Raw genomic sequence first — 14,941 nt, 5'->3', positions numbered from 1 at the left:
GTTTTCATTTTTAGGTTTAAGAAGTTTGATCATAGATACTTGCGGAAAATCCTAATCCGAAAGAACCTACCCAAATCAAGCATTGTTTCTTTGTACAAGAAGCTGGAAATGAAGCAGGCTATTGAGATGGTGGAGACTGGGATACTCAGCTCAACGGCTTTTTCTGTACCCCATGTGTAAGTCAGATCTGCTCTTCCATCTAGACGTTCACTGTCTTGAATTCTGAGGGGCATTAACTCATTGTTCCATTTAAAGCTAATACCAGGAATGGAGAGGCAGAAATATGTGGAAGGAATCATGAAAAAAATATAATCTAAATCATGGCATTTTATGTCTTGACCCAGGCTCAACATGTTTCACCTCATTTGTGAAAATTACGTTCTAGCAAAAGTTGCCTACTTAGAGTTATGGCACCTTTCTTTGGGAGGGAGAGGGAAGGTAATGTATAGAATTACAGCATATTTTACAAGACTTTCTCATTTCCTCCTGACTAGAAATCTCTACCCTTTAACCCTTGTTCATGTGATTCTGCCCTTCCTACCATTGTGTTTCTTCCCATAAGTTATTTCTCTTCCACCTTTATATGAGAGATGAGTTAGCTTTCTGAGATGCTAACTTGGATTCGGGCATAAGCGATGATAGCAAGAGGTGTGCTAGTTGGTGGGCTATTTAAAGAGAAAGCTGTGTTTTTAATTGCATCTAAGGCAAATGTCTATGTCAGATTGTGAGATTTGCCTTAAGTCTATGTGAGACCAGCTTGGAATAGGGGCAGGGAGTCGCCTGGCTTCCCCAGGAACAGAGGATCATGGGGAGTTGGTGTGGAGGTGGGGCCTGGGGAGAGTTTATACCAGTATATAAATCTATCATTACAAGATGGTTTTCTGTGAAATGTGTTGTGTTTGTTGGAGCATCTGGTAACCAATTATCCAAAGAGCTGACTAAATATATTTTTTCTGTTTCATTTCTTTTCTTTTTTTCTCCCTTTAAAGTTTTTTTTTAATTAGCAAATAATATTTGTACATATTCATAGGGTATATGATGATGTTTCAATACATATAATGTATAGTGATTAGATCAAGATAATTAGCATATCCATCATCTCAAACGTTTATCATTTCTTTGTGTGGGAACATTCAATATTTGAAACTATATAATATATTATTGTTAACTATAGTCATCCTACAGTGGTATTATAGCTGTTTTAACTCCGACACTTAAAAAAAGCTCCTTCAATGTCAAAAGAATTAATTCATCTTCCAAAGATGCCAAATTCTCTTCCAAGAATGATTTATAAATTGGGAAAATTAATCACAACATATATTTAGAATAAGGAACACAGTTTCCCTCCATCCTGTTGCCTTCAGCTGCTGAAGACACTTGATCACAAGCTTCAGTTATGTCCTCACATTTGAAAAGCAAGTTAAGAGAAGAGCTACGAATAGGTAGCAACAAAATTGTCACTATTGCCTGAGTGTTATTTCTCAGATAACACCTTTCTCCCTTATCTGCTAATGAATCAGAGACGTCCTTGTCTTTCTTACATGGCCTGGGAAAATCTTAACTAGCATCCCTGATGATAGCTCAGTATAAATAAAAAGCTCTCTGTCTTATTTCTCAGTGAGATTGTTTTTGTGGTTTGTTTGTTTTGGTGCTGCCCATTAAATGGCTTTAAGGAAGCTTCTGATACTAAAATAGGAAAACGTTAACAGGTATATATTGGCAATGCCCTGCTGAGCCACAGTGGAGCCCCAGGCAAAAGGAGACATCGGGAATACTGAGCCTATTTTTATTTAAGATGTTGATTTTTTATTCATCAATGATTTTCTATATTGGCCTTTATTTTCTAAAAAAATTGCATTCAAATCTTACTTATCTCAGTTACTGAGCTTTTTGGCACCCCCTGGCATTTTGCACCTTAGATCCAGTCCTGTTTATTAGGCATCTAGTACGTGCATATGTGCCAAGCACCGAGAAGCAGACACAGGCCCTGCCTTCATGGACACCATACTCTAGTAGGGTCATGACATTCATAAAAAGGGTCACACAAACATGACCATCAAGAATAGGGAGCTATTCGAGTATAGGAGAGGTACACCTTGTCTGCTCTCCTCGCATTTGAACTGCTCACTGAAGGATGAATTCCAGTGAACGCAGTGGAGGGGCCTGGACAGCTTCAGCAGTTTAGACCATCAGAAACTTCCTCAAGTGCCTTGCTCACTAGTTATGCAAGCACTTGGCCTAGGAATGTAGGGGCGCTTATCTTAAATGAGAATCAGTCTGTCAAGCGGTAAAACATATTTTGAATCTCTGTATTTTGTTGCCCCAACCATAAGCAATTGCCCCATTGCTGACCTGAACTCAAGGCAATTTTTAAACCAGCTTTATTTGGAGGGGCCACCAGTTGAGTCAATTATTTCTTTAGACATTGATTCAAGATTAGTAAGAGAGCCTTCTTAGGTAAGAGAGCTTTTTTTTCCCCTCCTATACCTCAAACCAGTTAGTTAGCCGGGGTGGGAGAAGAGATTTTTTAAAGCTGATATTTAATACAAGTTTAGTATTTAAATTGCATTTATTTGATCTCATCAGAAATCTGGAGGATGTCAAACAAAAAGGAATTCCTCTCCTAAGATCAAAGCAGCTAATTTCTTAAAAAACAAACCTTCATACAATAATAGGAAAAAGAAGTGTGTACTCAGCTCGCTTTTTATTATTCTGTATGAGATAACAACAAAATGCACATATATTTTTTTCTTTAGAAGTTTAAGCAATTGTTCTACAAAAGGTCTAGATTTCCCAAATTCTGTGACCTTCAGGAGAATGCTACCACCAGAATTGTCTATAGCAGCAGTCCCCAATATTTTTGGCATCAGAGACCATTTTCATAGAAGACAATTTTTCCATGGATAGGGTTGGGGGGTGGGGGAATGGATGGTTTTGGGATGATTCAAGTGCAATACATGTATTGTGCATTTTATTTCTATTATTATTACATAGTAATATATAATGAAATAATTATACAACTCACCCTAGTTTGGGGACCCCTGGTCTATAGCACAATTCAGTGATGTTGATTCTATGGAATTCCATTGCTTTTACATACATTACCTTATTGGAAGTTCAAAACAACCCTATGGAAGAGGGAGAATGTGCACTTTGATTATTATTTCAGATATGAAACAATGTGTCTCACTAATGAGTGGTAAGCTGTTAGAAATTATCAGAGGATAGAAGGTCAAGCTGATTAAAAATGTTGAAGCTTTAAAAAATATTTTGATTAATATTAGAGAGATATTAAAATATTTATAAATTTATGGGTATAACGAACTGAAACTATACAACCTCAAAATATTATATTTTAAAACTCCCAGATAAACTTAGCATGCCATTTATTTTTTACAAAAGCATAGAATAACTTCATTTTAGTTTAAGAATTTTTTAATCGATCAAACATTGACAGGCATAAATTAACATTTCTGCATTCTCACACAGAAACACAGAAGACAGATATGCATATTTTTTTGGAGGGGGGAATGGGGTTTTGCTCTGTCATCCAGGCTGGAGTGCAGTGACATCATCATCATAGCTCACTGCAACCTCAAACTCCTGGGCTTAAGCAATCCTCCTGCCTCAGCCTCCTGAGTAGCTGGGACTACAGGCACATGCCACCATACCTCGCTAATTTTTCTATTTTTCTGTAGAGACAGAGTCTTGCTATGTTGCCCAGGCTGGTCTCAAACTCCTGGACTCAAGCTATTCTCCCGCCTTGGCCTCCCTAAGTGTTAGGATTACAGGCACTAGCCACTGCGCCCCATCCCTGGGTTGCAGATTCTGATGCCATTTTTTACTTCCCCAATGAAACATTCTATAGTGGGGAGCAGAGTTATCTTCTCAGCCACTCATCACTTATTCCAAATGTTGGTCATCTTGGTGACCTCTGTAAAAAGATTGCAAGGCAGCCACAAACACACAGAGCAGCACTGTGTGCACCGTGGGAAAGTCTTGCATTAATATCAGCATACTCTTCCTGCTGACTTCAGATATAATCTATTAATATTAAAAGAAAATGAATTCTTCTAAATGAATTAGCATATAATATTTCGTCTTTTGGGAAATCGTACTATAGCATGAATATAACATTTAGTAGACTTTATAATAGAATTGAAGCCTCTTTTTACCTTATAATAGCGTCTGATCAAAAAAAGAGGGGAGATGAAAAGAGTTTGATCAGTGCGTACAAATCTACGCTTAGGATAACTAGGACATAGTGTTCGATAGCAGAGTAGGGTAACTATAGTTATCATTAATCAATTGTACATTTCAAAATAGCTAGAAGAGAATAATTTGAATGTTTCTTGTGTAAAGAAAAGATAAATAAGGTGATGGATATACAAATTACTCTGATTTGATTATACTAATGTATCAAATTATCACATATACCCTCAAAATATCGACATCTGTTATGTATCAATAAAAAATAAATAAAAAGTGTTATGAAAAATATGAACCTCTTATTCAAACATATTTAGATTCATATTTTCCCAGTTTGATTTTTGTAGACAGGAATTATCACAGAACTTGTACTGTTTTTACATTTTTTCATTTGAAAAAAATAGCTAATCTCTGTATCATTCGAATTTTAGTATTTGTGCTGCTGGAGCAAGAACAATAGAACTTTTGTTTAAGATATCAGAGATTTCCTTTATGGATAACGAATGAATGTTCCAATGACAAGAGCCTTTCGGTTAATACTTTGACTCTGTTGATGTAGAGATTATTACCCATTCAGTTTTCTAAGGATCGTATCTTTCCTGTGCTTGTGATATGAGCATTTCAGGGATATTTTGCTCATGAAGTGGCACGAAGAAGACTCCAAATATGTATCACCTTGCCCGAGTTCGTCATGCCTCTGTGTCATTTATAGCTGCGGCCTCTCAGTGTGTGGCTCAGTGGCAGGCAATGCCTTGCACTCCTGTAGCTTTCATTCTAGCCCACAGCCTAGACGGACCTTAATAAGGTCTGGTTTTTCCCAAAGCAGTCAATTAAAAAGGGGGAAGAGTGCCAAGTTATATCTACTGCTGTATTAACTTCACCATTTCCTTTATCAGTGGTTTTTCCTATTTGGTTGTTTTATTATGAACACAGTAAATGGAACTGTTTGACTGGCTGGTGTTTCTGCTTAGCGATACATCATACCTACCATACTCAAAAAATGCGTTCAGACTGTAGGGGAGTGTGCAGACATAACTAAATGAGAGTAAATTTTATTTGAAGGACGTTTAAACAGGTTCAAATGCTCTGATAGTAATGTTTAGATCACCAAGGGTAGTAACTAAATATCAATAACTGAAGTTACATTTGCAGCTTTAAGATATGAAAACTCTAATGTCAGTAGGTTTGTAGAAAGGGCATTTGTCAGTCAACAGATAGCACTGCCAAATAAAATCCTGGCATATTGCGATATCTAGTAACCAAGTTCTTTAAAATCTTTTACCGATGTACATTACTTTCAAAATGTCCTTGCTATTTATGGCTGTATTGCTCCTAACATCTAGAAAAAATACTTAAAAGTTGGCCTGTACTGAAACTAACAATTACTCATCTCTGTGATTAATTACCTTAAGGACATCTGCAAACAGCTATCAAAGACTTCAGTGCCCTTACCCATTCGGAAGAGCTGCAACTAGAAAAAACAAGCAAACAGAAAACCCCATTAGGGTTTATACCGAGATGTTAGGGAAGGTGACTGTATTAAAAGGGGGAGTTAAATTTATTTTAGTTTTCTGTTTTTATGTTCTATGGGGACTACATATTATTCATGTAATAAAAAGGTTTTAAGAATTACTGCCACTAGATTGTAATCAAATACGTTTGTCACATGAGCATTCTTCCCATAGCAGTGTCATAGCTTCGAAATCCCCAGAGGACAATTGTGCATTGAGTGCTAACCTGGGCATGCATAACCCGGTTTTCATCCCTTCCAGGGGCAGAAGGGTTCATGGTGTCCAGTGTCTCAGAGCTGGGCTGACTATTGTGGCGTAAATGGTCTAATTCTACTTGTAAAATGTGATTCTAGTTTCTTAGATTATTCCTTACTAAAGATAAAATCCCTGAAGGTACAATTCCAAGATAAACGTACTCATGAAACTTTAATATTCTGTTAGATCAGTGCTACTCAAAATGCGGAATGCAGATGGTATTTGTCTGTGACCTGTTTATCACCCATTCTCAATGAGACAGATAAGGGCAGCACTATTAAAGAGGTAGCCTTTGACTGAGTAACTTTATTTCTGTTGCATTTAACAGTAAAATGTTTGGATTGCATTGTATGGTATTATTTTCTAATAATTGATTTTTATTTTATTTTATAAACATGTCAATTCTTAACAGATTCAAAGAAAAAATTAACTTTTTTTGTCACCACCTTAAACATTTTTTTTAAAAAATGGGTTAGAATAATTACCACATCAAAGCTATAGGCAAAGGAACAGTATTTTTAAAACTTGAAGTCAAGACACATGTTCTGACATTTCAAATCAACTTAACAAAACAATAGGAAAAATGATGTAAAAATAGGTTCCTGGAATTTAGGGTTCTCATTTCTACGGGGCAAGGCCCATTGAAATTTTTGTGGCACCTCTTGCCGAGATGGAAGAATAACGCTTGGCTTTATTTATTTAACGATGTTTCCAGGGCTCAGAGGATACAAAGAATCAAAAGGCTTTCCCCCGAAGATGTGGAGTCCATGAGGGACATTCTGACACGAAACCTGTACCAAGTTCGACAGAGGGTGTGTATAAGCCATCTGTTTGTCTTTATTACCTGTCTTGGAAACAGTCCTACAGGAATCTACTCTGGTTTACATTATCCTCTCCAAAGCAGTCTCTTGCTGAACATTTTCTCTCTGCTCAGTTTGCAGAACAGAAAGTTAATTGTCATGTTTCTGACGCCAAATTGGCACCTGTGGCATAAAAAGAAATGCAAACCCAGTTGCCGTCTCTAGGGGGCAGGCTGCCCTAGCCCTGCAGCCGGTGCTTTGCAGAAGCAGCAGGTCGCCCTACACCGCAGCTCCTCCCTCACAGAACAAAGATGGCGCCTGAATGCTCATCACAGTGGAGTTGTCTCCGTTGTATTGACGATAACAAAGATTAGAAAATTGAGATAGTTTAGGTTAGAATGTTAAGACTATAATGCTGAAAGCCTGAATAAACGGAGACACCTTATTTCCCAATAATCTATACTGGTCCTTGGGGACTAGTCCTAAGTGCATACCAAGAACATTTTGGGGTGCAATTGATAAATCTTTCTGAAGATTTGACTTAGCCAAATGATAATTTAAACTTGTGTCATGTAATTAGGAGTTTTTTTCAAGTTTGAGGATTTGATTGTCCATCCTAATTCTTGGGTATGATTATAAGTGAATTTATTGTGAGGGCCTTTGTTTTTGTGGCTTTGTCATAGATCATAGTCTTAATGGGACTAAAAAACCTAATGGAAGCTCCTCATTTTCAAATTTGACACTCCCTGGTGGTCTGGTGGTTAGGATTCTGTGCTCTCTCTCACACATTTTCAAATAGAAGATGCTTAGGTTAGCGATGTTGGTTATCTGACTTGCTCAAGGTCACAAAACAAATCCAAGTTAAGAACACAGTTCTTCTGAACACCTACCCAGTGCTCTTTCCATGACTCCAGACTTATATAATCCAGTGAAAGTGAATGGTTTTGGCTTCCTGTTTGAGAAAGGTCAGTGATTAAGGGGTATGTCATTGAAAGGCTGTATACCAGCTGAAGGACTATATAGGTCAGCATCAATCATAGCGTGCTTAGAGTAAATTCCATGGCTTTTGAATCATTCCAAGCGAAACTGTTTCAGTGAGACTATCACATTCTGCCTGAGATAAACAGATAAGAACTTCCTGGTTTGAAGAATGTGGCTGGCTTAGTGAGGGCCAGGGCCCCAAGTGTACCTGGTATTCAGCCGTTGTTTCCCCATGTTGATGAAGGTCGAGTTTAGGGAAAGGTCCAGAAAGGGAGCAAACGTCCTAGGACTCCAGTCCAGTCTAAAATAAAGTCAACTGCTCATCCTTTTTTTTCTTCCTTAGATGCAGGCTTCCAGATAGCCTCCTTTTTTCTTTGTTTATAAGTGGCCCTCTCATTCTGCCCTCCTGAGTTCTCCCTTCTGGGCTCTGCAGTCTCTCTCTTCCTTGTTGCTCCCAAATTTGAGCACGTGGGCCTCTTTTCATTGAGAGGGTTTGTTTCTCAGCACCATGGGAGTCAAATGAGGAGAACGTAGTTAACGAACGGAGGGTGTTTGCAAGCCTGTGACGTGGCTCTTTGCCTCCACTTGGGCTACTTTGAGGGTGAAGCTCACCAGTCCTACCCACCCTGCCCTTGCTTCCTAACCCTGCTTTACAGAGGCCACAAGGCTCATCACTCCCACCACAGTCCTCTTGCTCTCTTGAAGGAAAAGTCATCCGGAAAATGCAACTCAGGACAACTATATATCCTTCTATTTCTAGTGGACAATTTACACTTTTGAGGAATGTCAAAAGGGGTGCATATCCACCATCCAGGGCACTCTAGCCCAGGTGGCAAGTGCAGGCCTGGTGGTTGGGACATTGCTCACTGACCGTGTCTAGGAAGAGGCCATTTTGCGTGTCAGGAGTCACCTCGGGGCAGGGCAGAATGAGTGCAGGGTTTGACTCTGGAGATCCTAATACACAGTTGATCTGAAACTGCTGGGTCTGCTGGCTCTGGGTGCACCCCAGCCACTCCTGTTTGAAGTCCTGCCCCTCCGCACACCCAGCACAGAATCTTCATGGGTGCGGAGGTTGAGGAACTGACCCCTGGAGGTTCCCAGTGGAACAACCACAGAGGAAGCTCCCTGGAACACAGTGGGGATAGAAATTGAGAAATATTCTTTCTAGATTTATAAGAAAAGAAACTGGCCTCGGCCCAGACTCCCAGGATAGGTCACAGATTTACAGGCAGTTCCTGGGGTGGCCTAAGTAATAAAATCACTCTCAGAATTTCTACATAATTTCGAAGGAGGAAAGCAATTTATTCAATTTCAGTTCCTTTAGCAAATAGCAAGTGAACATCTAGACTGGGTCACCCATCAGGAGCACTGTACTGAGTACGACAAAGTTCCTGCTCCCACAGGCTCAAGGTGCAGCAGGAAACACAAGCTTTAAGCAATAACCAACTCTTCCACTAAAGGGCAGAAATGAAGGGATAAAAGTGAAAGGATTTGCGTATATATTACCTGCCTAGAAGCTTCTATGCTCCCTGCAAGTAGGCAAAACAGAGAAGCACGTGGGTTATGGGATGTGAAGTGAAACAGAAGACCAGTGTCTAAGTGTTCCTTCAGGTACAGCCTCCCCCCAAGTCTAGGTGTAGGAAATTCCTACCAGCAATACATTGTATGTACACCCACAAACATACACACACACGGAATTCAGTTTTGCATGACTTTAACATTGATAAAAAATTATAAAAGTTTATCTCCATGTTCTTGATTCTTGATTGTTAATTTTTTGTGATAGTGTCAATTATCATTTTAAATATTGCAATGCGTAAAATGCACTTAGTTTAAGGTCTATCATTAATGATGATAGATAAGAATCCATATTTCAGACTGTCTTCAAAATTCAATTTTTGGGTCCAAATTTTTGTTATTCAGTTAATTTGTCAAAAGTGGATTGATAAAGAGCTCTTCCTAGGAAAAGGACAAAGTCAGCTTTGCTGCTTCCTCATTGTTCCCTTGGCCTTCAACGTATGACTTCCTTATGGACCTACTCTTAGACAAGTATGTATTTTGTGAGGATTTGTGTAGTTAATAGAGCATGACAACCACAAATCTCCTTAACTGGACACATATACACTAAAACCCAAAGGTAAGCTGAAAGCCACTGAAACCAATGAGAACACCGTTGTCAATCCCGTCTTGACCATGTATGGACCAAGTCAGGGCCCATCATAAATCCATAGATTAAGTACTAGTAAAGCTTGATCTTTTTTGTATTTTTTGGATAAAAATCAATAGAAACAGAAGTATTAGTATGTTCTTTACTCACCCTGTGGGTCATCTCGTGACACCCCTTGGAGTGTGCACACCCTGCCTAAGAGATCCGGGGCCTGGAGGATGGAGTCTGCTCTCTGCAGGTTGCCCACGGCCTGGCCCTGAGCCCTCCTTGCCTTACCAGGCTCCCCTCTTACCACACTTTAAAGAAAGTACATACTTGATTTTCCCGTGGTCACACACACATTCCTGGCTCTTTTGTAGTGTCCCTTCCTACAGCCCTAAGTTGGGTAACAGCTCGTGTCTTAGCTCCTGTGTTCCCTTTTCCTGGAACTTACTCCCAGGATAAGACCCACTCATCTCGCACTACTTAGCTCAGTGCAATAAGCCTGTCCCATCCAAGATGGGATGAAGTGCCCTTCGTCTGTGTTCTGCAATTTCCTGATGACCCCAACATCTCATGACTCACCTAAGCACATAACCTTATATCCTTATTTGGTTGACTCCCTCAGGAGACTATAAGCCTTTTGAAGACCAGAATTCTAATTTTTTCCTTTTTTAATCCTGTGCCTGCCACAGCACCTGGCATATAAAACATTTGCTCTATTGCAGTCGAGCTTAGTTGTGCTGACTGTCCCTATCAGAGCATCCGTCAACTGGGAGGGAGGGCACCTGCAGTACCTCTCCCATCACCCAGCAGGACTTTGTGGTTTATCAGAGTGTGGTGTGTCACCTACTGACCCCGGAAAATAGGTCACTCATTGGTGAACCTTGAGTGAGCAACAAGGGGAGGAAGAAATTCTAGTTAAGCCCTTTGTCATCTGAGGATTGATCCATGTTGGCCTATGGTCCAGGACGAGTTGTCACTGGCCTGGGATAAAGACAGGGAAGACATTTGTCATAAAGCTAAATTGATTCAATTTGAAGGACTATCTCATTAAATCCAAATGCCCAGGAACCACTGGCCTGGCATAAAAAACCTGACCTGGGAAAGAAAGTGTCTATATGGAGTAGGCCAAGGCTGTGGGTACCTTGCGGGGACCCCTGCCAGCATAACAGAGCAGAGGGCGCAGGCTCCAGACACAGCTCTGCCCTGAAAGCGGTGACCTCAGGTCACAGATTTTCCTCTCGGGGCTGAGGTTTGCAAACGCTCTGCCGAGCTCCAGGGTGCCTGCCTGCCCTAGCAGTGTCAGGTTCGTGATGTTTCCACAGCTGGAGAAGTCCTCATGAATTTGACATTCCTTTCTCTCCGCAGACCCTGTCCTACAACAAATACAACCTCAAACCCCAAACAAGTGAGAAGCAGGCTAAAGAGATTCTGATCCGCCGCCAGAACACCTTACGGGAGAGCATGAGGAAAGGCCACAGCCTGCCCTGGGGAAAGCCGGTATGCTGGGGACCGTGGGTGTGGACGGGACATTCCTTCAGTATGCAAAGGTGTGTCACCTGGGAACTGAGCCTGTCCCAATACAGGGTCTCCTCAGGTGAATGACCAGCAATATTTAAACAAATAAAACCTTCACTTTGTTGCTGGAGAGGTACAAAAGCAAGAGCGTGCAGGATGCCAAGGCATCTCCTTCTCTGGGCCCTTCTCTGGCCGTGAGATGGAGGCGTCTGCCCATGGGGTGCTGCCCTTAGTGGGGTCAGGGACTGCTGCTCGCCCACTGGCATGTCAGCTCCTCCCAGCCTCAGTGGGGCTGTGGGAGTAACTTGGAGAGGTTGATAATGGGCATCTTATCATGAGTGGGAAAGGAAATACACATGAAAGACTGAAGTGTTCTGCTTTCTTGAAGCAGAAGTAACTGACAGCCAGTTATCCAAACAAGGTGCTGCAGTGTAGGGCTGTGTTCTTCGCTGTATTTGCCATGGAAACTCTTACTTGCAGTAGCTCATTCTGCTTTTTCTTTCTATTTGCTACTTACAGGCTGGCACCAAAAATATCCGCTACCTCTCCTTTCCCTACAGCAATCCTCCCTCTGCAGGAAGAGACGCGAGGGCTGCTGAATCCACAGGTAACTGCGTGCTGGCTGCTCTGAATCTTGTCCTGTAAACAGTCAGCTGGCAAATATTTGGGGGTTTGTGGGCCAAGAGGCAAAATCAAGAAGATTATGTAGGTTACTTATATCACGAGCAAAAGAAGAAAACGACTTCTTTTATGGATGAAATTCAGAAACTTATTTATGGACATCAAAATTTGAATTTCATATAATTTTTACTTGTCATGAAATATTATCCTCTTTCAATTTTTTCAGCCATTTAAAAATGTACCAGCCATTTGTAGCTCACAGGCCATACAGAAAGAGGCAGCAGGCCAGATACGGCCCAAGGGTCATAATTTGCTGACCCCTGTCTTGAAGAAATGTAATAAAAGGGGCACTTCATTGAAGTTGTGGTATTCGCCCACAGTTTAAATATGAGCAGAATTCTCCAAAGTTGGTTAAATTTTACTAAAATGATTTCATCAAACTTACTGATTAAATGTTTCCCATTTAATATTTAATTCTTAAGTAGTATTCTTGGAATTATTGAAACTGCTTATTCTAACTAAAGCCAACTTACTATTTTTAAAATGTGTGTATAAAATGATTTTCTATTAACAAAAGGTGACATGTAGCATATACAATATGCCATGTCATCTCTTTTGATTTTCCTAATTTTTTAAGTTTTAAAATCACATGGGAAATTCAAGTAAAGTAAACCATAGGATTTTATAATTAAATCTTTAAAGAGTAAATGTAACTATTCTTTAAAATGCAAATTTTTTCTGATTTAAAAACATGCTTGATGCAAAACCAAAATCAATCTGTAGAGAAAAGCATGAAAAAGAAAGTTTAAAGCACATGACACCCCAATACCCAGATAAAATCTCCATCTCCATAGGCCATTTTGGCAAACATCCTTCCATAATTCTTTTCGCACCTGCCTAACCTGTACACTACCCATACCTGATACCAACCCCACAGAAAATCACAAAAGCACAGCACCATATTATACGTAAAATCAAAGTATATTCACTATTTGGTAATTTTTATAAATTGCTTAGTTCACTCAACAATGTCATAGACAGATTTCCATGGCAATAGATATTCTAATACTCATTTTAATGACTGAATAATAGTCAATTGCATAGAAGTGCCATGGCTTATTTAGCTAGTTCCTAATTAATAAATACTTATGGTATTTTTAATTTTTAATAAATATAAGCAATGATACATACTAAGCACCCCTGGATCACTTGTGATTGATTTTTGCACAAATAACCAATTATTTGCTAAGTATATTTTCCTGGAAGTGAAATTTTGTGGTAAAAAATCACATATATTTAATTTTTACCTATATTGCCAAAATGCCATCTGTAAAAGTTATCCCAGAAATTTACACTCACACCAATAGTCCATAAGAATGGTCATTCCTCAAAATTTTTACCATTTCTGGGCTGTTGTCAAAGTTTTCAGTAATCTATGATATGATAGCACAAAATTTATATACCTGTTTCATTTTCATATGAATCTCTTTTATTTTTAGTGAGGTTGAAAATGTTTCATATTTTGGAAACAACTGTATTTCTCTTGGGGAATTTTCTGTTTCTGCCTTTGCCCATTTTTTTCTATTTGGTTATTGATTTTCTTTAAATGAATTTGAACAACTTTTTATAACAAGGATATCATCCATCCATTTTCTCTCCTATTTGTTGCAAATGATTTTTCTCAAGATTCACATTTATCTTTTAGTGTTCAAATATATTTGCCCTTCAGAAATTTGTTATTAAATCTGCTCTATCTTCCACAGAAAAATTTGAAAATGATTCACTCAATTTTGTTTTCAGTGAGAATTGTAGTAGTTTAATTTGCCCATTTAAATTGCAACCCATCCGAGACTTATCTGTGTGTAAGACTGAAGACAGAGATGCTCCTCAGGTTGTTGGCAAACGGCTATGCTCCTGTTCCACTACCATCTTGTCCTCCAAGATGAAATGCCACCTTTGTTGTACTAAAGTCATTTATCCTGGAGAGATTTTTGGACTCTTGATTCTATTTGTTGATCTAGTCATCAATTCCCAGAAAACAATCTAGTAACTAGTATTATTCTATGTTGTCAGCGAGCTATTCCATAAATGAAAGCAAACAGAAAAACGAAACAAGAGAGTACCAGATAGACATAGGGTGTATGATATATTAATTTTTTAAAGAAATCTTCCTGGTAAGAATAATCTGGCACATTTCTTGTTGTTTGAGTGACTAGAAAACAAGAAAGTGTCACAGTTATTTCCTATGAGATGAACATCAATACTGCACAACCGTGGTAGCAGGAGATGACCACGGAGCAGCCTCGCCTGAGCACTAACGTGTAAATCTTAAATAAGCGTTATAAATGAAATACAGCAGAACATTAAAGGAATAATGCACCTTGCGAAGTGGGGTTTATTCCGGAAGGTGAGGGTTGTTTAACATTTGGAAATGTATTTACGGTATTACCCAGGTCGCAGGATCCTGTCATTTCAATACATGCCTTCACGAAAGGGCATCTCACTCAGACTTTCCCTAAAACCCATAAAATGCCAGGAAAACATATATAGGACCTATACTAAGAAAAACTAAAATTCTACTTCTCCACACTGTTGTTTTCTGTCTGTAAAAGGGATAATGTTGGTACCTCCCACATACAATTGTATTATCTGGAGTGAGGGCAGTGACATACAAACAGGTACATACATGAACGGGGCCATGATGTTGTTAGAACAGGATCTGGAACCAAGTAGATGTGCAAGAAATATTAGTCATTGCTAGTATTGAGGGACATTAAAGACATCTTAACATGCATAGCTATAGGTGTTCTTGGAAAAGAAGACAGCGCTTTAAGATGTCAGTTGTATGAATTATTATAGACTTGGAATGAAATGTTTTGCAATGATTTTTTTTTTTT

The 14,941-nt window shown here is 39.3% G+C and overlaps 1 protein-coding gene across 1 annotated transcript in view; it reads left to right on the top strand.

Moving 5' to 3' along the window:
* The window catches only part of SLC9A4 (solute carrier family 9, subfamily A (NHE4, cation proton antiporter 4), member 4), a 55,493-nt gene that overhangs the window by 36,757 nt on the left and 3,795 nt on the right, over positions 1–14,941 (top strand). Inside the window, exons 8-11 of the mRNA XM_012641925.1 lie at positions 15–176; positions 6,691–6,787; positions 11,274–11,405; positions 11,943–12,030. Of these exons, the coding sequence (XP_012497379.1) occupies positions 15–176; positions 6,691–6,787; positions 11,274–11,405; positions 11,943–12,030 (479 nt within the window). The remainder of the gene's footprint in view (positions 1–14; positions 177–6,690; positions 6,788–11,273; positions 11,406–11,942; positions 12,031–14,941) is intronic.

The sequence above is a fragment of the Propithecus coquereli genome, unplaced genomic scaffold (assembly GCF_000956105.1).
Source record: "Propithecus coquereli isolate 6110/MARCELLA unplaced genomic scaffold, Pcoq_1.0 Scaffold171, whole genome shotgun sequence".
In the NCBI taxonomy this organism is placed as follows: Eukaryota; Metazoa; Chordata; class Mammalia; order Primates; family Indriidae; genus Propithecus; species Propithecus coquereli.
The sequence above is the reverse complement of the archived record's forward strand: the minus strand, read 5'-3'. Positions and strand labels throughout refer to the sequence as shown.